The sequence below is a fragment of the Salvia splendens genome, chromosome 1 (genome assembly GCF_004379255.2).
Source record: "Salvia splendens isolate huo1 chromosome 1, SspV2, whole genome shotgun sequence".
Lineage (NCBI taxonomy): Eukaryota > Viridiplantae > Streptophyta > Magnoliopsida > Lamiales > Lamiaceae > Salvia > Salvia splendens.
In genome coordinates, this window is record NC_056032.1 from 3,494,244 (window position 1) to 3,515,049 (window position 20,806).

At 34.9% G+C, this 20,806-nt stretch overlaps 4 protein-coding genes and 1 pseudogene across 6 annotated transcripts; 2 read left to right on the forward strand and 3 right to left on the reverse strand.

Moving 5' to 3' along the window:
* The first annotated feature begins 920 nt into the window (after positions 1 to 920).
* On the forward strand, positions 921 to 1,552 carry LOC121757667 (annotated as a pseudogene).
* A 3,712-nt stretch (positions 1,553 to 5,264) lies between these two features.
* Positions 5,265 to 6,415, reverse strand: LOC121800039 (putative [ribosomal protein S5]-alanine N-acetyltransferase). The gene is made up of 3 exons (XM_042199595.1): positions 5,923 to 6,415; positions 5,529 to 5,661; positions 5,265 to 5,447 (listed from the first exon to the last, which is right to left on the reverse strand). Exons 1-3 carry the CDS (start codon positions 6,403 to 6,405, stop codon positions 5,362 to 5,364), a joined length of 702 nt encoding a protein of 233 aa, XP_042055529.1. The 5' UTR covers positions 6,406 to 6,415; the 3' UTR covers positions 5,265 to 5,361.
* A 7,570-nt stretch (positions 6,416 to 13,985) lies between these two features.
* On the forward strand, positions 13,986 to 17,309 carry LOC121808723 (protein CDC73 homolog). Of its 3 annotated transcripts, none has more exons than XM_042209321.1 (4): positions 13,986 to 15,002; positions 15,545 to 15,627; positions 16,247 to 16,337; positions 17,054 to 17,309. In XM_042209321.1, the coding sequence occupies exons 1-3, from the start codon at positions 14,036 to 14,038 to the stop codon at positions 16,334 to 16,336; spliced, it is 1,140 nt and encodes a 379-aa protein (XP_042065255.1). In that variant the 5' UTR covers positions 13,986 to 14,035; the 3' UTR covers position 16,337; positions 17,054 to 17,309. The 3 variants fall into 3 exon arrangements, with proteins under 3 accessions (XP_042065255.1, XP_042065251.1, XP_042065260.1); XM_042209317.1 differs by having other exon boundaries at positions 17,079 to 17,309; XM_042209326.1 differs by lacking the exon at positions 17,054 to 17,309 and adding an exon at positions 16,667 to 17,015.
* Positions 17,310 to 17,469: 160 nt separating this feature from the next.
* LOC121808744 (non-specific lipid transfer protein GPI-anchored 5-like) lies at positions 17,470 to 18,445 on the reverse strand. The gene is made up of 3 exons (XM_042209332.1): positions 18,084 to 18,445; positions 17,949 to 18,005; positions 17,470 to 17,779 (listed from the first exon to the last, which is right to left on the reverse strand). The coding sequence occupies exons 1-3, from the start codon at positions 18,406 to 18,408 to the stop codon at positions 17,670 to 17,672; spliced, it is 492 nt and encodes a 163-aa protein (XP_042065266.1). The 5' UTR covers positions 18,409 to 18,445; the 3' UTR covers positions 17,470 to 17,669.
* A 1,331-nt stretch (positions 18,446 to 19,776) lies between these two features.
* LOC121757673 (non-specific lipid transfer protein GPI-anchored 5-like) lies at positions 19,777 to 20,623 on the reverse strand. Its single transcript, XM_042153183.1, has 3 exons — positions 20,305 to 20,623; positions 19,974 to 20,054; positions 19,777 to 19,901 (listed from the first exon to the last, which is right to left on the reverse strand). The coding sequence occupies exons 1-3, from the start codon at positions 20,621 to 20,623 to the stop codon at positions 19,777 to 19,779; spliced, it is 525 nt and encodes a 174-aa protein (XP_042009117.1).
* Positions 20,624 to 20,806: the final 183 nt, after the last annotated feature.

Below are 20,806 nucleotides of genomic sequence, written 5' to 3' on the forward strand. Positions count from 1 at the left end.
CTATATGATATTTGATGTCTAGAGAGCTCTCTTTCTCCTTCCCCAGTCTATCTGATCTAAGTTCTATTTATACATTGAACTAAGATCGTGGCTTGCATCACCACTAACTAGGTCGTGGCTTACATCATCACTAATTAGATCGTGGCTTACATCATCACTAATTAGATCGTGGATGTCGTGGAGGTCATGAGATCCTGCATGGGTCCACCACTAAATAGATCGTGTAGTGGAGGTCGTGGAGGTTCTGCATGAGTCCACTATCTCCCAGTTCGGTTGAAAACTGAGACCGAACTGCTGAACTATTGCCGAGCAGCTTTTGCCGATCTGAGAGTAGAGCTTGATTGGTCGGCTTTTACCGAGCTGTAGGCTGGGGCCGAACTCTTTGGTAATGCCGAACTGATACTCTTCCTTGGGCTTTGGGCTGATGGGCCGTCACTGCTATTGGGCTTGTTTAGTACGTACCCCATCAGTTTTTTTCCGCGAAATCGGCTAGGCGGTTGCAATAGTTCGCCTAGCGCACCGCCTAGCGCCGGAGCTCGGCTAGGCGGTGCGCTAGGCGCTATTGTGGATGCTCTAAAAATTGCTCGGCTAGGCGGTGCGCTAGGCGCTATTGTGGATGCTCTAAAAATTTGTCACCTTTCACTTTTTACCATTTTTAGTAGTGGACCCTACATTCCACTAACTCATTCACACTCACATTTTATTATAAAACTAATATATAAAAGTAGGACCCACATGCCACCAACTTTTTCAACCCACTTTCTATTATATTTCTTAAAACCCGTGTCGGGTCAAATGGTGACGAATTTTGGGGACGGAGGGAGTATTAAAAATTTTCCTTTAACTAACATACCAAGTCAATTACGCAAAACCCGGTCAACTACTCCAACAATCATTTATCTTCACAACAACTCCACTAATTTCATACTACAACAGAAACAAACAATGGAGTCAAGAATCTATATCCGGCCGTTCAAAGAGAGCGACGCCGACGACTAGGTGACCTGGTACCCCTTCGATGGAACAGCATCGCCACCAGAGAAGAAGCCTTAGCGCACATCCAACAAGTAGCCATTCCTCACCCATGGCGCCGCTCCATCTGCCTCCACGATCGCTCCAACGGCTACATCTCCGTGCGGCCGGAGTCCGGCAACGACCGATACCGGGCCCACATAGGTTACGCAGTCGGAAGCGGTTACTGGGGGCAGGGCTTCGCCACTGCGTCTCTCTCAAGATGGCCATCCCTTGTGTTTTTCAGAGCTTTCCATCTCTGGTGAGGCTGGAGGCCTTGGTTGAGGAGGACAATCTGGGCTCTCAGAAGGTTCTACAAAAGGTTGGTTTTGTGAAGGAAGGCTTTCTGAGGAAGTATGGTTTTAATAAAGGGATATGTTTATCTATTGTTTTTTATATCTACATTTAAATACTGTATGAATCAATAGTTCTAGATTATTGACGTGGTTTCCCTTTTTTGGATTGTAATTTTCCTATATATATACTGTAAACCCAACTTGATTTTACAATAAATTTGTAAACAATCATTATATCTAACATATGCCAACTTGAGGTCGAGCAAATAAACGTAGACTTCGATACTTACTAATTTACTAATCACTCGGTTTATATCCAACACACGCCCTAAGGGGTAATGTTTATTCATATAGAATTTGTATTTATCATCGCCAATTGGACATCTCATCTTGATTATATATGCAATAAAGAGAAAAAAGATATTGTGCTATAACTTTTAGATGCTGTTTTACTTGTCAGCGCATTTGGTTTAGCTAATTCTTCATAATTAAAGTTGGCATTCTTAATTAATCAGGCATCAATATTTCTCTACGTCATATGCAGGTTAGCAGAATTTACTTTGTATTCCCTCATTTTTGCTAATAGTAGTCCTGTTTTTTCACTTCGGTCGGTTTGCTAATAATGCCATTTATATACTCTATCCGTCCCACAAAAAATACTCTCTTTCATTTTTAGTCCGTCTTACAAGAATATACACTTTTAAATTTTTAAAATTCTTTTCTTTCTAATGAGGTGAGACCATTTCTCCACTTACAATACTTTAATTACTTTTTCTCTCTACAATATCTGTTACTTTACCTATTTTGCATTAAAACTCTTGCCGAACTCAAAGTGCATATTATTTTTTAGACGAAAGGATTATATTATAAATATAAATAGGTTTCACATTCACTAACTCATTGCACTCACTTTTAATTTAAAATCAATATATACAAGTGGAGTCCATATATCACTAACTTTTTCCATCCAGTTATGTTAACATTTTTTAAAACTCGTGCCGAAAAAATATGAGACTCTTATCCACGGACGGAGTGAGTATTTTTCCTTCACATGGCTACTAACATAGTAACATGTATGCAACTATGCATATTATTTTTTATTTTTTTTTGGTAACTACCAAGAGTATTCATTGCGGGCTCAGTGACTAATTCTCGCGCTAATTTGTATGCACCTTAATAGGTGGGAAAACTAGCCCAAGGATTTAAAGCTGCTCCATACCCAAAGGCATAGATCGATCCCTCACCATTTGGTTAAGGATGGACGAGTCTCATGCCACTCGACCACACCTTTTGGGTTTCAAACCGTCCCACAAAATTTGTCTCATTTTAACATTTTCATCCGTCCGACAAAGTTTGTCCCAGTTAGAACCTTTCCAAAAATAGACATTATAAATTCAAATAATTTCTTAAAACTCGCATGAGATCAAACTGAGATAAACTTTGTAAGAGGAGGAAGTAATAATCATCACTCTTTCCCGAACAAATTTATCATTGCACCCATCTACCGTTTCTTAAATTCAGGTGTCACATGGATAATATATAAATACATTATACGTATATTCAATAATGTTTAAGTGCATAAACATATACATACCCTCCTAGGAGTGTGATCCATTGCTAACTTTTCTTAAGTTGCTAACTTGCTAACTCATCAACGCAGTGTATTAAAAATGACAACACGATTATACTGAAATGTCAACATAAACTTAAGTTGATATTTTAATACATTGTGTTGACATTAATATTTAAATGTCAACACAATTTATTAAAATGTCAACGTAAATATTTGTTGACATTTTAATGTGATCGTATTGACATTTTTAATACACTAAGGTGATTAGTTAGCAAGTTAGCCATTTAAGAAAACTTAGCATTTTAACGCATCCCTACACTCCTATATAGACAAGCTACATAAGTGCATGTACCAAAAACAAATATATCCCATTTTATGATCGTGTTGCAAATTAGAGCCAATTTTACCACTTTTTAATAATCTCTCGATCTTTCTGAAATTTTGATGTAGTTTAATTGGATTGATGAATTTGTGGCCATCAAATATCATATTGCAAATTTAAACACAACAAAAAAATGTTTTTTAGGCAAAATAGTGTCTTCAGCCATGGTACAACAAAATGAGAATAAACATAAAAATCTCACAAACAATACAAGGCAAGATATGTATGAGCATCCCTAGATGAAATTTCATAAAGCCATGGAAAAGAAGGCAAAATAGAACTGTGTAATTAATTTGAATGGAAGTTGGTGGTCCTTGGATGTTAGATTTTGAAAGTCAGATGAAAGCTGAGTTGGAACCTTAGTTGGTGCTGGGAGAATCGGCCAGTGGAACTGGTGCAGGAGCTGCCCATTGAGAGAAAACATTAAGCGAATCAATCAATCGAAAAAATGGTGATAGATTTGGATGAAGTTCCTTACCCTGGCACTGGCTGGGAGAGGGGAGTGAGGTGTCGCAGAATCGAGTTTCGCTGTTGATGATAGTGATAGCCTCGCACAAGCAATCCGGGTCCATAACCAGCCTCATTAGAGGTACGCAGCAGACTGCAGGGCTGCTTATGATGCATACAGGCACGCTGTCACTATGCATTTGCTGGATTTGGCCGTCGCCATGCCGGCCAGAATTACGACGATGCCTATTGAGATGTGTCGTTGGTGTCCCATTTTTGGATGAAGAGTTTGGATTTGGTTATGAAGTTCATATAGATAGGGCTAGATATTAATCTATTCAATGCTTTTCGTGGGATACATGTCTTTGTCTTTGTATTTGTTTATTTTTCACTCACATCACATGGCTTCCAACATGTAACCATATAGTAGTATTAACCAGTGCACACACTATACAGAATAAACACACTACATACAGTATGCACACACTAAACACATTGCACACACATTATACACACTACACAAATTTTACACAAAATGCGCACACTATGCACAAACTGAAATTTCAAATTTGATTTGGTTTTGAGTTTTTTTATTTGGTTCAATTATATTTTTTTGCAAATTTCAGTTTTTCGATTCGATTCGGATCTGAAAAAAAAATCTTAAAACTGAAAAAAAATCCAATAATCAGATGCTTGAAATATGTGTAGTGTATGAGAGTAGTGTGTGAAAGTGTGTGTAGTGTGTGAAATGTGTGTAGTGGGTGAAATGTGTGAAGTGTGTAGTGTGTGTGCAATATGTGAAGTTTGCGAAGTGTGTGAAAGTGTGTGTACTGTGTGTAATGTGCGAAGTGTGTGAAAGTGTGTGTACTGTGTGTAATGTGCGTAATGTGTGTAGTGTGTGAAATAGGTGAAGCTTGTGTTGTGGATATATAGTGAAACTTTATAATTTTACGACTATTTGGAATTCTTTTCTAGTTTTGATATGGAATTCAAATTATGAGATTGAAATATTTGGAATTGAAATTCAATTCCATATCTAAATATTATTGTGTAGCAAATAGTAAATTTGGAAATTTTTGAAATTGAAGGCTCCCTTTCTAATTCCAATTCCAATTCCAATTCTAATTCCAATTCCAATTCCAATTCCATATATCAAACGCAGCATAAAAGAAAGTACCAATTTTAAACTCGTTGGGTTGGTTTTACCTTTTGCCTGAACTTCATTTTTCAGTCATTTTCTCGTTCCCTCTTTGTTTCTAACTTCCTCTTTTGTTTTATGTCATTTCCCCCCGGAAACGATTTTGTGCTTAGATGTTGGCTACGATCGATTTTTTTAATAATCGAGCACAATATATGATGTTGTGTTATCCCTATTTTTAGTTGTCATGATTAGCTAGGATAAGCGTTTAGAATTTTTAAATTGTTTTAAATTATTGATATACTTTCAATTTCTAAAATTTAAAATAGTTTGTATTTTCTGAAATTTTGTGTAGTTTAGTTGGATTGATGAATTTTGTGGCCATCAAATATCATGTTGCAAAATTTCAAATATCATGATGAATACAGTAAGTTTTATTAGCAAGAGAAGAAAGTGGCAAAATAGTGTACAACAAATTTAAACACAAAAATACAAGGCAAGAAGGAAAACATAATTATTTGAATTGAAGTTGGTCCTTGGCATCAACATTTTGAAAGTCAGATGAGCTTAGTTGAGAATCGGCCGGAGCTAGTTGAGCAGCTGGGCATTGAGAGAAAAGAAAACATTAAGCGAATGAATCGAAAAAATGGAGATAGATTTAATTTGGATGAAGTTCCTTACTCTCGTTGTCGTTGTCGTTGTCGCTCTCGCATAGGCTGGGAGAGGGGAGTGGGGTGTTGCAGTAGCTGAATGTGAGCCTCACCAATACAGTTTGGGTGTTGCTGATAGTGATAGCCTCGCACAAGCAATCCGGCTGTGTCACCACCAATACAGAATATCAATTTTGAGGTCTATCTATTATGTCTTGTTCCATCTCAGGCATCTCAATCCATGCTTAACAAATGAATCAAATGGTTCTTGATGATTTGGTTTTCCTTATTTTGGACCGTATCCTTTCATATTATATTGAAAACCCAACTCAATATTACAATAAACAGGTTGTTAATTGTTGTAACAGAACACAAGTAAAGCAGAGTAAAAAAAGTGGCTATGGAAGAAGGCTGAAAACAATCACATCTCTAGGTTTCCCCTTGACAACATCATACTTCCTGAGCAAGCCTTCCCTCACAAATCCAGCCTTCTCTAGAACCTTCTGGGACCTTCCATTCTCGGCGTCCACAAAGGCCTCCACCCTCTGCAGCAGCGGCCACTCTCGGAATATGGTGGAGCCCACAATCCTCACCGCCTCCGTCGCAATCCCTTTCCCCCAGTACTCGTACGCCAACACGTAGCCGAGCTCCGCCGTGGAGCTCCGGGTGCCAGAGCCGGGCGTGACGGAGATCGAGCCCACTGCTCGATCTCCGGCGCAGATGGCTCGGTACCAGGGGTGGGGGATGGCGTTGTTGGTGAGGAAGTGGAGTGCTTCATCTCGTGAAGTGTAGGAATCCCAAGTGCAGAAATGGGCAACTCTTTCATCACTTGCCCACGCCATGAAATCATCTATGTCTTCCACTTTTATAGGCCTCACACTGATTTTTTCATCTCGGCTTTCACCCATATTTTTTATGATTTTGTTGCTGGGAATATTTTGATGTATGAGTAGGATATATATAAATCAAAGTGGTTGATTGATTTTTGTCATTTTGTGTCAGCCATGACTTGGAGTGGTGGGCACGGTTCAAAAATAGTTTATTAATGTTTTATGGTTGATGTTGAAATTTAGTTTATGAAGGGAGTTCTTTATGGAGACAATTATATAGTGATTAATTTAAGACTGAAGTAGAATAAAAATCACATTGTACATAATTGCTTGTTTCGCCTTTTATTAATACTTCATTCGTACCATAAGAATATGCACTCTTTCTTTTTTAGTCTGTCTCACAAGAATATGTCATTTCTAATTTTAAAAGTCTTCTCTCTCTAATAAGGTGAGACTCATTCTCCACTAACAATACTTTAATTACTTTTTCTCTCTACCTCTCTTTTACTTTACCAATTCTACATTAAAACCTATACCGAACCCAAAATGCATATTCTTTGGGGACGGAGGGAGTAGTATAATATTTCTTCGTTTCTAGCTATTCATAGACAAATAGCCTAAAATGGACAATGTAAAAAACATAGGAAACTTAAAGATAAACTAGAAAAATCCATTTGAATAAATCTATTTTTTTGCTCCCTTGAATTCCTTGATCCTTCTTGTTTAATTGATCTTAAAGCTCTTGAACAAAAATTGATAACATTCTATGATGAATGTAAAATGATATTGAGGTTTGTGGATCAATAATACATTCTATGGAGTATTAATAAAGCATGTAGTTCTTATATGGTGTTACACTGTTATATCTTCTACATAACCACAATAAGCAAAGTACTACTAATTTGTTATAAGCAAAGTACTAAATTTGAAAATCGTTTATATTCTTATCTGAAAACATATGAACTCAATCTAAGCATTTCAATTTTCAGGAAAACAATTGTCATCCAATTTACAGAAGCTAATCGCTCTTGCTAATACTCCTACAATGATTAATGACAATTGTACATGAAACAAAAGTCCTATATAAAAGTCTCTTCCTCGGTTCCTCTAATTATATATTTCTTTGTTAAAAAAAATTTTACTGACCAAGGAAGAGGAGGAGCCAAAATATATTTGCTTTTATTTCAACAAAATAATGTACTCCATAATTTTAGTTTCATTTTCATACATAACTTAAATTGTATGGCATATGATTTGAACACTATCATAAATTCGCTCATACATATATTGTTGTATACAGATTTTTCATGTCTCGTCGAAAATTATTATATTACCATCATAAAATAATTAACGATGAGTGCACCATAATATCAACAATAATACTTGATATTTATTATTATTTATTCAATAAGTAATATCTTATATATGAGAAACTCTTATAATAATAGAAATACTAATTTGTTCTCTTAAACAATGAGTACATTTCAAAACGTTTCATGTGGAGGAGCATGATGGTGATGGTGGGGAGGAGGAGCATGGTGGCGACCGTGTTTTGGTGCGTCATGGGGAGGAGGAGCATGGCGGCGGCCGTGTTTTGGTGCGCCGTGGCTAAGAGGAGGAGGAGCATGGCGGCCACGAGGATGTCGTTTGCGGTGACGCTTGAGAGATTCAATATCCAACTTCTCATCATCTCCGAAACCTTCACCAAAATTCGAATCTAACAATGATACATCGTTATCTAAATCACGGGCAAGAGATGGGGTAACAATAAGAACCAAGAAACCAATGAGCACCAAGAGAGAAAAAGCACGAGACATCTTTTTTTAATTTTTATAAATAAAATTGTTTTCTGATGAGAGAAATTGAAGAAGGATTATAACATTTTATAGTGGTAAAATTATGAAGTAGTTAAATTTGTGGGTCAATAATATAGATTGCATATCTGATCTCATCGATATTCATTTACATACGGGATATTTAGTATTAATGCAATTTCTCAAATTACATGCCTATTTGATAATTTATTTACAGATTTTTGAATGATGATAAGATCATTAATGGTTTCCATCATGGGCTGATTGATATTAGCTCTCTCTGGCCCGATAAGCATCAACTTGGGCTGATAGTGATATCCAACATTAAATAAAGCCCAAATAAAAACCATAATATTCGCATACTAGGAAAATCAAATGATTAACAAGTACTCCAGTATAATACTAGTACATAGTGTGAAAATCCATATTGACATAATTTTTAGTTTGCACCTCTGTTATTATATTTTATCCTTTAGGAAAAGTAAAATATATATATATATATATATATATATATATATATATATATATAGGTTTGGAAACCAATAATTTTTCCAATACTTGTAATTGTAACAAAAATATCTTAACCACATTATATTGACGGAAAACTGTGATTGAGTTAAAATAATTAATTATCTAGATTTTTCATAAAAATAATTACTTGAAAAAGAAATATTAATAATTAAAATAAGGATAATTAACAATAAAATAATAATTTTTGATATGGTAACTTTTAAAATTAGAATATAAAATCAAAATGTTTACTTTTTTTTAATTATCCCACAATTGTTCAAAATTGAAATTAATATGATAAATCAAATACAGAGTAAATATAAAAACAAAATCACGTCATTTTTTCTGCCATATTTGCTGATTGTGTCACCGGAAATATTTTGATCCATATATAGGAGATAAACAAATCAAAGTTATTAAAGTTGAAATTTAGTTTATGAAGGGTTTTGTGTAAGCCATAACTTGAGTGGTGGCCACGGTTCAAAAATAATTTATTAATGTTGAAATTTAGTTTATGAAGGGTTTTTGTATGGAGGTAATTGTATGTATAATGATTAGTAAACAATATAAAAGTCGGTATTGCACATAATTGCTTGCACTGGCTGACACACGTACAAATGGGAGAGAGCTTAAGTCCCTATCTAAAATATATTTTGGGATTTTTTCTATTTCGAAAATGATAAAAACTTTTGAAATTTATCTCTAGCCCTCACCAAATTAACGATATTAAATACTAAATCATCAAAAATTGAATAATAAGAGGTGATCAAATGAATCAAGAAGTTAAAAATTACAGAGAATAAAATAAAGAATAATAGTAGTTTACTTAGATCAGTTTGAGGAAGAAGCTGACTTGATTACAATTAATATTATAAACTTCCTAGTGAAATGTGTCAAGATGGTGTGCTTTTCTAAAAATTGTCGATTCTTTTATTGGCTATTAAATTAAATTAAAAGTACAACAACTCTTAAAAGCCTATTCGTTTTGATGGAAATATTTGGATTTCTTTAAAAATGTGTTTAGTTAAACTTTCTTTGGACTTGGGGAGAGTAAACTAAATTTTAATTTAATAACTTAGTTTTCAGTTAGTGAATTCTAATTTTTCGCCTCCTTTATAACTTTTTCCAGAATCATAATACCACGTATTATTTTAATTTTCTTTCTAAATAATCGATGCAAACTCAAAATTTATTTTCTTAGTGACTTTAATCCATAAATTAAATTTTTAGACTTTTTTCTTTTCAACATAATTATGCAAAAACTTCTTGTATTTTTACTATATTTTTTTATTATAAAAAAAATATACGCCCGTTTACAAAAATACTCTTTTTTTTGGTATATTCACGAAAATTAATATCGTTCTATTTATAGAAAGATTTCGACCAATTTTTCTCTCCTTCTATTGTACTTTATCACTGCTTTTCTTTATCTTTTTACGATACCAATAAACATTAAAACTTGTTTCGTCTATAAGACAATTTTTCGTAGATAATGAGAGTATATAGTGAAGTCCCTACTAACGAAAATTCCTGCTTCCGCCCCTGATTGCTTGTTTGCACCCTTTATTAATATATTGTATTTTTTATTTTTTAGCTATTTATAGACAAATAGCTTAAACCAAATAATAAGAAAAACTAGAAAAATCTTTGTTGATAAATTCGTCGTCTTTGTCTTCTCTAAATTCCTTGAATCATTCTTGCTAATTGATCTTAGCGTTCTCAATGTCTCTTTTAGACGAAAGATAGTAGTATCATAAAAGGTTTATAACATTTCTTAACGATTAATGTAAAATAATGATATATTTAGATTTGTGGGTCAATAATACATTATTAATTAATAATAAACCATGTGTGCATAAGGAGTTATATCTCACATATAAGAAATTATCACAATAAGCAAAGCATAAGTTTATTTTCTTCAACAACCGACGTACGGGTACATTTTCAAAATAATTCCGGTGGAGGAGCATGGTGGTGGTGTTGGGGAGGAGTACCGTGGTGGCGATGGTTGCTTGGTGAGCCATGGCTTTGCGGAGAAGGAGTGTGACGACCTTGGCGGTGGTGATGGTGGTGGTGATACTTAAGCAACTCTATATACTATATTACATAACATCTCATCATCTTCATTATTTTTATTTACTATATTAGAATGCAATACATCTTCGTCTAAATCACGAGCTAGAGATGGAGTCATCACAAGAACCAAACTCCAAAGAGCATCAAGAAAGATAATGTACGAGACATTTTGTTCGATGATTGATATTTTTTATGAGAAAAAAAAAGAAGAATGCTTATGATATTTTTATAGTGGATTTGAAGAATAATGTTTAAAGTTGTTGGTCAATAATATTAAATACAGAAAATATATATACTACCATGTAGTGCTATTTTTTTATTTATTTATTATTTTTAAATTTATGAATGATAAAAAGGTAGATGAACATAATAAGATTTTGTAGTTTTTTTTAGAGTGGACTACAAAAATGGTCCCTGAACTCTAGGTTTATCTCGCTCATAGTCCTTGGACTTTAAAAATATCGCAAGACAACCTTGAACTAAGGGTTTATCTCAAATTTGGTCCTTTTGCCATTTTTTGGTACGAAAATACCCTTTTGAGCATTTGGGCAATTTGGTCTTTTTACACTTTTAACATTTAAAATATGATATTATTTCAATGATGTACTAAATCTGATATTATTTCAAAATTATTATTCTGCTTTCCTTTTATCATCATTCACTTTGTTTCTTTATTTTAATATTAGATTTAATTTTATAAAATTAATTAAGTAAATCCCCTGATATTTCAATTCTGTGAATAATATTGATGCACTGCTTATTTGACGTAGTCTAAACTTCTCACTATATATAGTTGATTAACTTTGAAAATTTTTGTATAAAAAATCTTTACAACTATTGAATAAGTTCCGGGTTTTTGAGAAAATAATTACTTTCGGATATTTATTTTAAAGATAGTTAATCGAAAAATGATCTAATTCCCCAAAATATGTACATCTTGCATAAGCAATTCTGAAATCAAATTTTGGGAAGGTCGCAATATGCCGCAGCGTTAATCTTTGAATCGAATTTTTTTAATTGAACTACTAGATTTTAAGAAAAAATAAATAAATTTATTCCCAGATTATGTACAAAAGTGGATGTCTTGAGGAACAACTTATACAATAACTAATTCATTAATTTTCTTATCAGAGTTCTTTATTAAATGTTGGAGAAAATCAAAATACATTACACAAATAACAAAACCTTGTCATCAAATTCCATCCAAAGTGAATTAAAAAGAAGTTTCCATCAAGGTCAGTTCACTGATTCATTTGGGCATTGGACAATTCATTTCAAACTAATCGGGTGTAAAATTCTCAAATGTTAGTCTCTTTTTTATACTCCATACAGGAGATGTTCGGTTGGCAAGATTAAATCTCATGATTAAATTGTATTATCTTAAATTGTATTATGTCTCATAAAAATAGTCTCTCTTTTTTTTCCAATAAAAATAATCTATTTTCAATTTTGGTAGTATATTTTTTCTTTATTATGAGATAGATCATATTCTTAACAATGTCTTATTTTATCAATTTAATATTAAAATATGTGTCATTCCAAAAATTTTATTTTATAAAACGGATTTAGCATATAAGTATATTGTATTAAAAAAACGCAAAATGTCGCATAATAATTAAAAATACATCAAATTCAAAAAAATAAGAGATAATTGACTATGGCATATGATTTGAACACTATCATAAATTCGCTCATACGTATATTGTTGTATACAGATTTTTCATGTCTCATTGAAAATTATTTATATTTCCACCATCAAATAATTAACGATCTGTGCACCATAATTTTTAACAATAATACATGATGTTATTATTTATTTAATACGTAATATCTTGTATATAAGAAATTATAATAATAGAATTACAAATTTGTTCCCTTAGACAATGAGTACATTTCAAAACGTTTCAGGTGAAGGAGCCTGATGATGATGGTGGGGAGGAGGAGCATGGTGGCGACCGTGTTTTGGTGCGTCATGGGGAGGAGGAGCATGGCGGCGGCCGTGTTTTGGTGCGCCGTGGCTATGAGGAGGAGGAGCATGACGGCCACGACGGTGGCGGTGGCGGTGACGCTTGAGCGATTCAATATCTAACTTCTCATCATCTCCCAAACCTTCATCTAAACTCGAATCTAGCAATGATGCATTGTCCTCTAAATCACGAGCAAGAGATGGGGTAATAACAAGAACCAGGAAACCAATGAGCACCAAGAGAGAAAAGGCACGAGACATCTTCTTTTATCTTTTATGGGGTATATAAAATTGTTTTTTGATGAGAAAAAAATGAAGAAGGACTATGGCATTTTATAGTGAAGGTAAAATGATATAGTAGTTAAGTTTGTAGGTCAATAATATAGATTACATATCTGATCTCATGATATTCATTTAAATACAGGATATTTAGCATAAATGCAATTTCTCAAGTTGAAAGTTTAATTGATTAATATTTACAAATTTTTAAATGATGATAACATCATTAATATTTTCTCATGGGCAGATAAGCCTCATCTTGGCTACACTCCCAGATAAAAGCCACGGTATTGGCGAAAATCAAACACACCGGCCCTAACTTTATTAGTACAATATGGATTTTCAGATATTTTAAATTGGAAATTGAAAATTGGAATTACGTGAAAAAAGAAATATATGTCCTTGAAAGTTTGTCCCATTTTTTTTCGTTCGTCCCATAAAATTTATATCATTTCATTTTTTTACCATTTTTTGCAGTGGACCCAATATTTCACTAACTCATTCATACTCACATTTTATTATAAAACTAATATATAAAAGTAGGACTCATATTCCACTAACTTTTTTCAACTCACTTTTCATTATATTTTTTAAAATCCATGCCGGGTCAAAATGGAACAATATTTAGGGAACTGGGGGAGTATTAATATACTATCTTCGTCCCTCTGTAACGGAGTCGTATTCCTTTTGAGTTGTCCCACTATAGCTGAGTCATTTCCTTTTTTGGCAAAAAGTATTTTACTATCTCTTCATCTCTCTACCTTTTTCCTTTCTACTTTATACTACTTTTACTTAATCTATTTAAAACAATTTTTCTTAAATCTCGTATAAAAAAAATGCATTTACTACGGAGGGACGGAAGGAGCATAAAACAGGTTGACTTAAAAAAGTATCACTATACTTCTTAAATTTAAATTTATTTACTAATAAAAAAACATAAACATAAAAAATGGTTAATATTATAAATACAAAAAAATTACTATTAATGTTTGTTAAATTGTGGCACTATAAAACCCCCAGAATAAAAGATCAGCGCTCCTCCGCCGCGCGGCCTCCGTTTCCGATGGATCCTTTAACCCTCCTCCGGGAATACACCATCAGCAACTCACTCGACCGAATCGTCCGAGTCAACGATGATTTCCGCTTCGGCTCCGACTACTCCTTCCCCGCCACCATCGAGACCACCTACCGCTCCAAGCACGTGCAGCAGACGCGCCGCTACACCCTCGAAACCCTAGTCCACTTCATCACCAATCACCACCTCAAGCACACCGAATACATCCAGAATGCCCGCGCCCTCCGCATCCCCGCCGTCACTCTCCCCGACCGGAAGCCGCTCCTCGATTACCTCACCGGGAAAGTTCAATCCTCCGATTCAATTGTCCCCCTCGATTTCCCCAACATTAACCCCCAATTTAGCAACGTAGATCGCAGCTTGCAGTACGAGGCGGGCGATGCTGTGGGTTTGGACGGCGGGACTAGTTTGATTGAGCTGATTAGGGCGAAGGAGAGGCCAATTAGGGATAAGGAGGCAATGCTGGTCTTCAAAAAACGTGATTTCTACAGCGTGCTCACCTCGGCGTTGAAGAGGGATGAGGAGAGGCAGCGGATGGAGGCGCTGCAGAGGAAGGATAACATTGTGGCGAAGAATCGGATTGAGAGTAGAGGGTTTGGTGTGGGTGAGGAGGCGACTAAGATGCGGAAGATTGGGGAAGGGGTTCCAATCATTTTGGTCCCAAGCGCATTTTCGACTTTGATCACAATATATAATGTGAAGGAGTTTTTGGAAGATGGGGTTTTTATTCCCACTGATGTGAAGCTGAAGCAGATGAAAGGGGGGAAGCCTGATTGTGTGACGGTGCAGAAGAAGTTCAGTAGGGATCGCGTGGTGACAGCTTACGAGGTGAGGGACAAGCCCTCTGCTCTGAAGAGCGATGATTGGGATCGTGTGGTTGCAGTTTTTGTGCTTGGGAAAGAGTGGCAGTTCAAAGACTGGCCTTTTAAGGACCACGTTGAGATCTTTAATAAAAGTAAGTTTTGGCTGGGAACTGTTGATCTTGGTGCTTGAATTAGCTGCATTTAAGTTTATGATCCTGTTTACAGTGTGTGTAGTGTACATTGGCATGTTTAGTTAAGCACATTTTGATTTCTTAGACAGATATGTCTGACAGATGTTTCATATATTCGTAGAATTCATGCGTTAAATGAGTTTCTCAATGAATTGTATAATTTTTGTATGTTATTGCCATCTTAGGGTATCCATAGAGTTTCTTATTTGTATATAGGAACATTAGCTGAATATGAGTGAAAAAATTGCATAGATAAGAAGAAAGCTGATCTTTATCATCATCTTTTGTAAAACATCAAACTAGTGGGGTTCGTTTGAAGATTTTATAGTATGATGATTAAAACTAGTTTGGATATGCAATGGCCTGATTCTGGATATTATCACTAATAGAAGTCATTCAACCATATCAAATGCAAGTGCGAGTTCATTATTATAGGGTGATAGTGATTTCGATGTCCTTCGAAGGGAACATTACAAATCAGTAACGACATACTTTTCCTGCAGTTCTTGGGTTCTTCATGCGCTTTGAGGATGACAGTGTGGAATCAGCCAAAGTTGTGAAGCAGTGGAATGTCAAGATTATTTCGGTGAGTATTTCAAATGAAGTGCCCTTCCACACCTTAATCACCTATTACTCCTCTTCTATGTACAAATTAGATTGTATCCCATATTCACAGAATCCACCTGTGTATACGAGTTTTGGGACATTTGACCCATTTATGGCTTCTTGTAGAACCAAGATTTCCTCCAATGCATCCTGGAATGTCAAATCTGCAGTACTTTTCAGCTTGGGGGTGGGGGACAACTCTATAGAAACAATGAGAAGAGAGCCCATGAAGGATTTAATTTGTGTTGAATCTTGGTCTGAAGTTGTATTTCTGAATAATCTTATTTGATAGGTTGAACTAGGTTCTTTATATGGAGAGAGGTCACATTTACCATTTACTTATCAGTATGTGTAGTTAATAATCAGTACTATTTGACTATTTAATAAAAACAAAAGCTCTTGATAAATACAATGTAAATGAAAAGTTTCGGATTCTCTCATTCTAAATCAGTAAATGGCTTGCAGCATAATATATTATATATGTATACAGTTTACACACATATATGTGCAGAAAATAATATTTTGAACTAAAATCTAATACTACATGTTTTGTGTGGTTGTATCTCTGATTTTCTGATATAAGAAGAATTTATGTTCAGATTAGCAAAAATAAGCGACATCAGGACAGAGCTGCAGCTCTGGAGGTGTGGGATAAACTTGAAGAATTTATGCGATCTCGATCTCGTTAGAGTAAGTTATATTCTTTTGATTTTCTTTTCTTCATTTCTCATACACATCACATGGAACCCAGTGCCACCAAATATATGCTGCTGATGAGCTAAAATGGAGGGGGTTAAAGCCTGTACTTACACTAGTGTATTAGTGCTGTCATATATGTGTTTCTTATAAGTATAAGTAGAAATTTGATTGGTGGAGCCTCTAGGGGATGCTGAAGAAGAAAGATTTTGTGACTAATTTCTTTGTGGTTTCTTAATTGTGAAAATAGTGAAATTAGGAGAAGTGTCTGTTGACTGTGCTATTACTGCTTAATTAATCCCATTAATTTTTGGTGATGTTAGGGGTCAGGAGGTTGGAAAAAGGAAACAATTCTAGGTTGCATGATGAGGGCAACATTACGGACTATGTGACCTGGAATTGTCATTTTAATTTATTTATGGTTTATATTCTTAGCTACAAGTTGAAGTAGTAGCATATGTCAGAATTTCATTCGAGAGGCTAATTGATTCTTATCAGCTCGTTTGCATAAGCCGGAATTTCATATTGTGCTCACTCGTCGTCGTCCTGGTAGTTGCCATTTCGCATTCAAATTTTTCTGCCTTTGAACTGTTATGCAACTGTGGTGATAGATGAGAATAAGAATATTTACCGTCTGACCTGTAAAATAAGTTTCATGATGGGATGATGCGTAAATTGTTCTGGTTGAAGTAATATTATCGTTGACTCAGGTTGGGAATGATACTGTGATTGCAGATGCAGAAGATGAAACTGGAAACCAACAAAGATTATGACCAACTTGTTCAATGTGGGAAACTTCCCTTGTGCTTGTGGAGGCAGAGCAGCAATGTGATATGGTGTGAGGTTGAGCTTGTAAATTCACCATGCTTATTCGTGTTGTCGTTTTTCAGTTGTTTTCATTTTGTAGATGAGTATTGTTTAGGTGTAACAATTTTGGAAATGATATCTAATGCTGTTTAATCTGTATGCCTTCTCCTTCTTCTAATGTTAGTTTTTAGATGTAGTTTGTATAAAACTAGATTATTGATTGACAGCAACTATCATGCTACTGGGATGCAGTTCAGGTCATTTTGTATGTTTATAATTTATGATCATTTAAATACTCCATCATTTTGCAAAATTTAAATAGAACAAAATGAATTATTTTTATTAGGAAGAGAAGAAACTGGCAAAATAGTGTCTTCAGCCATGGTACAAATTCAGATGAGACCCCAATAAAGAGGTCGCATCATAATCAAATAAACAATCACTACTAAAAATGCAGAAACAATAAATGCCATACAACATTCTTAAGTCTAAATCATAGTAATATAAACTAGGATGAAATCAAGCCATGGACACTAGGAAGAGAAGGCAAAACAGAGCTTTAACACCCAACTTATTTGAAGTTGCTCCAGAGAAACCATCACCATTTGGCACTGTCTTAGATCCATCCCCTGCCATCAACATTTTGAAAGTCAGAGTCGGAATCCCATTCTAACTAAGGATTCTTACGGTTCCGGAGGTTCTAGTGACATGAGAACCAGTAACTGAGAGCCTCCTTTTTAAAAAAATCGGGTAAAAGTTGCGTTATTTTAAATAGTTAATGGTAAACATCGCATGTACCTGAGCCGGTGTTGGGAGAATCCGGTGCTGAGTCGGGAGAGCCAGCAGGGGAGGCAGCTGCCCATCGCAAGAAAACATTAAGCGCACGTGCGAATCACTAGAAAAAATGTTGATAGATTAGGATGAATTCCTTACCATTGCATCGGGTGAGAGGGGGAGTTTCGACGTTGCATGCGCCTGGTAAGGCCAAAGCCTGAGTTTGGTTAATGTTGAGGCCGAGGTTGGAGCCGCCGCCATTGAGAACCTCACACAAACACTGCGGCTGGGATCCCACGACCGTGCGCAGCTGTGAGCAGCACCCGGAGGAGGGGGAAGAGGAGTTTCCGGAGATGTAGTTGAGGCACGGAGACATGCTGATGAGGACGTTTGTGCAGTCGCTGGATTGGGCCGTCGCCATGCCCGCCAAAAGGGCGGTGGCGAGAATCACGGCGAAGCCCATTGAGATGTGTTGGTGTGCCATTTTTGGATGATGTAGATTTCTTGATGATGTTGGAGAAGTTTATATGTTTTGTGATGGAGAATTTGGATTTGGTTATGGGGTTTATATATGGAAGTGTTAAGGTTGGGTGGTGTTGGTTACCAACTTCCCCTAATGTGACTGTGGATTAGTTAACTTTTTTTTATTAATTTTTATAATATTTAATTCAATGGTTTGTGGGGAGACAAGAATTAGTATTAGGATTGATGGAATTGGTTAGCTACGTGGGTGAGCAACCTTGATTATTCAGTGTGATCTCTTTGAATTTGTGTTGCATGATTAAATTATTATCCCACCACAACTTCCTTCTATATCGATCGTGTAAGTCCGTGTTAGTATTGTTATTTTTATTTTATATATTTATTGTCTTTAATACATAAAAAATTGTATTAGTGTAGTTATTTCGCAAATAACATAAAAATTGAAGATTAGCGTGTATTTGTTTGTTTATTTTAAAATAAAGAAAAAATATATGATACGGCTTTCATTTTTATACTATAATCTATAAAATTAATGATAATAATAATTGCATACTTAGAAAGAGAAATTAATATTTATGTGGACTAATTTATTTTACTCAGAGTTTGTTGCTTCTTAAAATAATATAAAGTACTAATATTTACTATTATTGTTATTAACCATTCTCTCACTAATAAAAAAACATCTCTTTTGTTGTTGACGCTTTAATTTTAACCAATCTTGTTACTCCTTGTCACTGAGATATATCAAAATATGGATTAGCTAGTAATCAAAATTGGCAAATTCTAAATTCTAAAATATATAGGTCTACTCAGCAATTAATTTTTGTATATGAGTTAGTTTTTTATTTTAATTATGAAAAAAGTGTTACGCCATTTACTTGTAAAAATTTCTTCTATTTCACTTTGTTCTATATGGAAGTAGTAATATTTATAATATGATGATGAGTTATTATAGAATTGAGATACATCATAGTAGTACTAAATAGTACTAGTAACAACATTTTTTCATCGAACCAGAGCAACATTTCTGGATAATTTTCAATATTTACACCGAGATCAACATTTCTGGATAATTTTTCAATTTTTCACCTTTTACTTACCAATGTAGTTAAATTCTTTTGTTCAAAATAGAGATATGTAGAGAAACAAGAAAATCAATTAAATTGACAAATAAAGAAAAACTCGAATCCATGAAACATAAATTCCATAACACACACACTCTCACCAATTTATTCAAGTCACATTTTTAAAAAACACACATTAACCATCAATGGTTCTGACAGGAAAATAAAATAGCAATTAAACTTAATACACACACACAGACACACATAAACCATATATTATGATTTCATAATTTTTCTCTCTAAAATCAGTAGATGTTGAGAGGTGATGAAGCATATGCAACTGTGATGAAGAATGTGATTTTGGTGACAAGACTGATGTTGATTGTGCTTCCGCTTGAGGTTGAACCATCTGTAGGAGTTGTCTTCGACCCTGCATTATATTAATTATTTTAAAAAAATAAAAAGTATATATAGATAATAAAAATTGGAATTTAGAATTTACCAGTGACAGAGGGAGAACCAGGCATTCCATCAGCAGATTCTGGAGGTGCACTCTCTGGAGAACCCACAGGCCCATTAACAACTATAGAATTATAAATCAATTTCACATTTACATTAATTTATAGTAAAAAAAAAGCACTATTGTCTAACATACAATTTTAGAAATAGAAATATACTAATCCGTCCAAAAAAAATAGTTTATTTTTGTCATTTTGAGCACTGTCCGCGACATAATAATATTTCAACTTCTTTTATTAAAACCCATGTCCCATTTCTTTAACCCTATTTTTGGTGGACGGATGGAGTAATATACTAAGTGCTACTTCACTTACCGTTACATCTGCTAGTTGGCGGGGTATCCACCTTGCACACGCCGGGGAGACCGAGTGCTAGGGTTTGATTGATGCTAACGCCCAACGATGATCCCCCGCCGTTGACTATGGTGCACAGGCACCGCGGCTGCGTCTTCACCACATTATCCAAGGCAGAGCAGCATGATGCCGAAGGCGTGGCGGCCGATCCCGACACGTAATTGAGGCACGACGCCATGCTCACTATCACACTTGTGCAGTCGGATTGACCCTTTACCATTGTTGAAACAACGGCAATTGCTACAAGTGCAACGAAGATCGCCGCCGTTTTTGGCGCCATTTTCGATGGATTCAAACCTCAAACCTTGTATGTATGTATAAATTATATGTCTTGTTTTTTTGTTATTATTGCATTGGAATTCTCATAGACTAGTGATCTATAAATATACCTAGGTTGCCAATTATAAATGTTGTGGATTAAATTCTCCATAGTGATAAGAATTGCTAGAATGTGTTATTTGGT

What these genes read in the sequence shown, in the direction of transcription:
- LOC121800039 (XM_042199595.1), bottom strand. Translation starts at nt 6,405, where the DNA reads ATGGGTGAAAGCCGAGATGAAAAAATCAGTGTGAGGCCTATAAAAGTG. An exon ending in TCAAGGGGAAACCTAGAGAT is followed by an intron (nt 5,662 to 5,922) that starts GTGATTGTTTTC and finishes GTGGTGACACAG; the next exon opens with CCGGATTGCTTGTGCGAGGC. An exon ending in CAACGACAACGACAACGAGA is followed by an intron (nt 5,448 to 5,528) that starts GTAAGGAACTTC and finishes CTCAATGCCCAG; the next exon opens with CTGCTCAACTAGCTCCGGCC.
- LOC121808723 (XM_042209321.1), top strand. Translation starts at nt 14,036, where the DNA reads ATGGATCCTTTAACCCTCCTCCGGGAATACACCATCAGCAACTCACTC. An exon ending in CGTTGAGATCTTTAATAAAA is followed by an intron (nt 15,003 to 15,544) that starts GTAAGTTTTGGC and finishes CTTTTCCTGCAG; the next exon opens with TTCTTGGGTTCTTCATGCGC. An exon ending in GGAATGTCAAGATTATTTCG is followed by an intron (nt 15,628 to 16,246) that starts GTGAGTATTTCA and finishes ATTTATGTTCAG; the next exon opens with ATTAGCAAAAATAAGCGACA.
- LOC121808744 (XM_042209332.1), bottom strand. Translation starts at nt 18,408, where the DNA reads ATGGCACACCAACACATCTCAATGGGCTTCGCCGTGATTCTCGCCACC. An exon ending in CCCTCTCACCCGATGCAATG is followed by an intron (nt 18,006 to 18,083) that starts GTAAGGAATTCA and finishes TGCGATGGGCAG; the next exon opens with CTGCCTCCCCTGCTGGCTCT. An exon ending in TTCTCCCAACACCGGCTCAG is followed by an intron (nt 17,780 to 17,948) that starts GTACATGCGATG and finishes TGTTGATGGCAG; the next exon opens with GGGATGGATCTAAGACAGTG.
- LOC121757673 (XM_042153183.1), bottom strand. Translation starts at nt 20,623, where the DNA reads ATGGCGCCAAAAACGGCGGCGATCTTCGTTGCACTTGTAGCAATTGCC. An exon ending in GCCAACTAGCAGATGTAACG is followed by an intron (nt 20,055 to 20,304) that starts GTAAGTGAAGTA and finishes ATAATTCTATAG; the next exon opens with TTGTTAATGGGCCTGTGGGT. An exon ending in TGGTTCTCCCTCTGTCACTG is followed by an intron (nt 19,902 to 19,973) that starts GTAAATTCTAAA and finishes AATATAATGCAG; the next exon opens with GGTCGAAGACAACTCCTACA.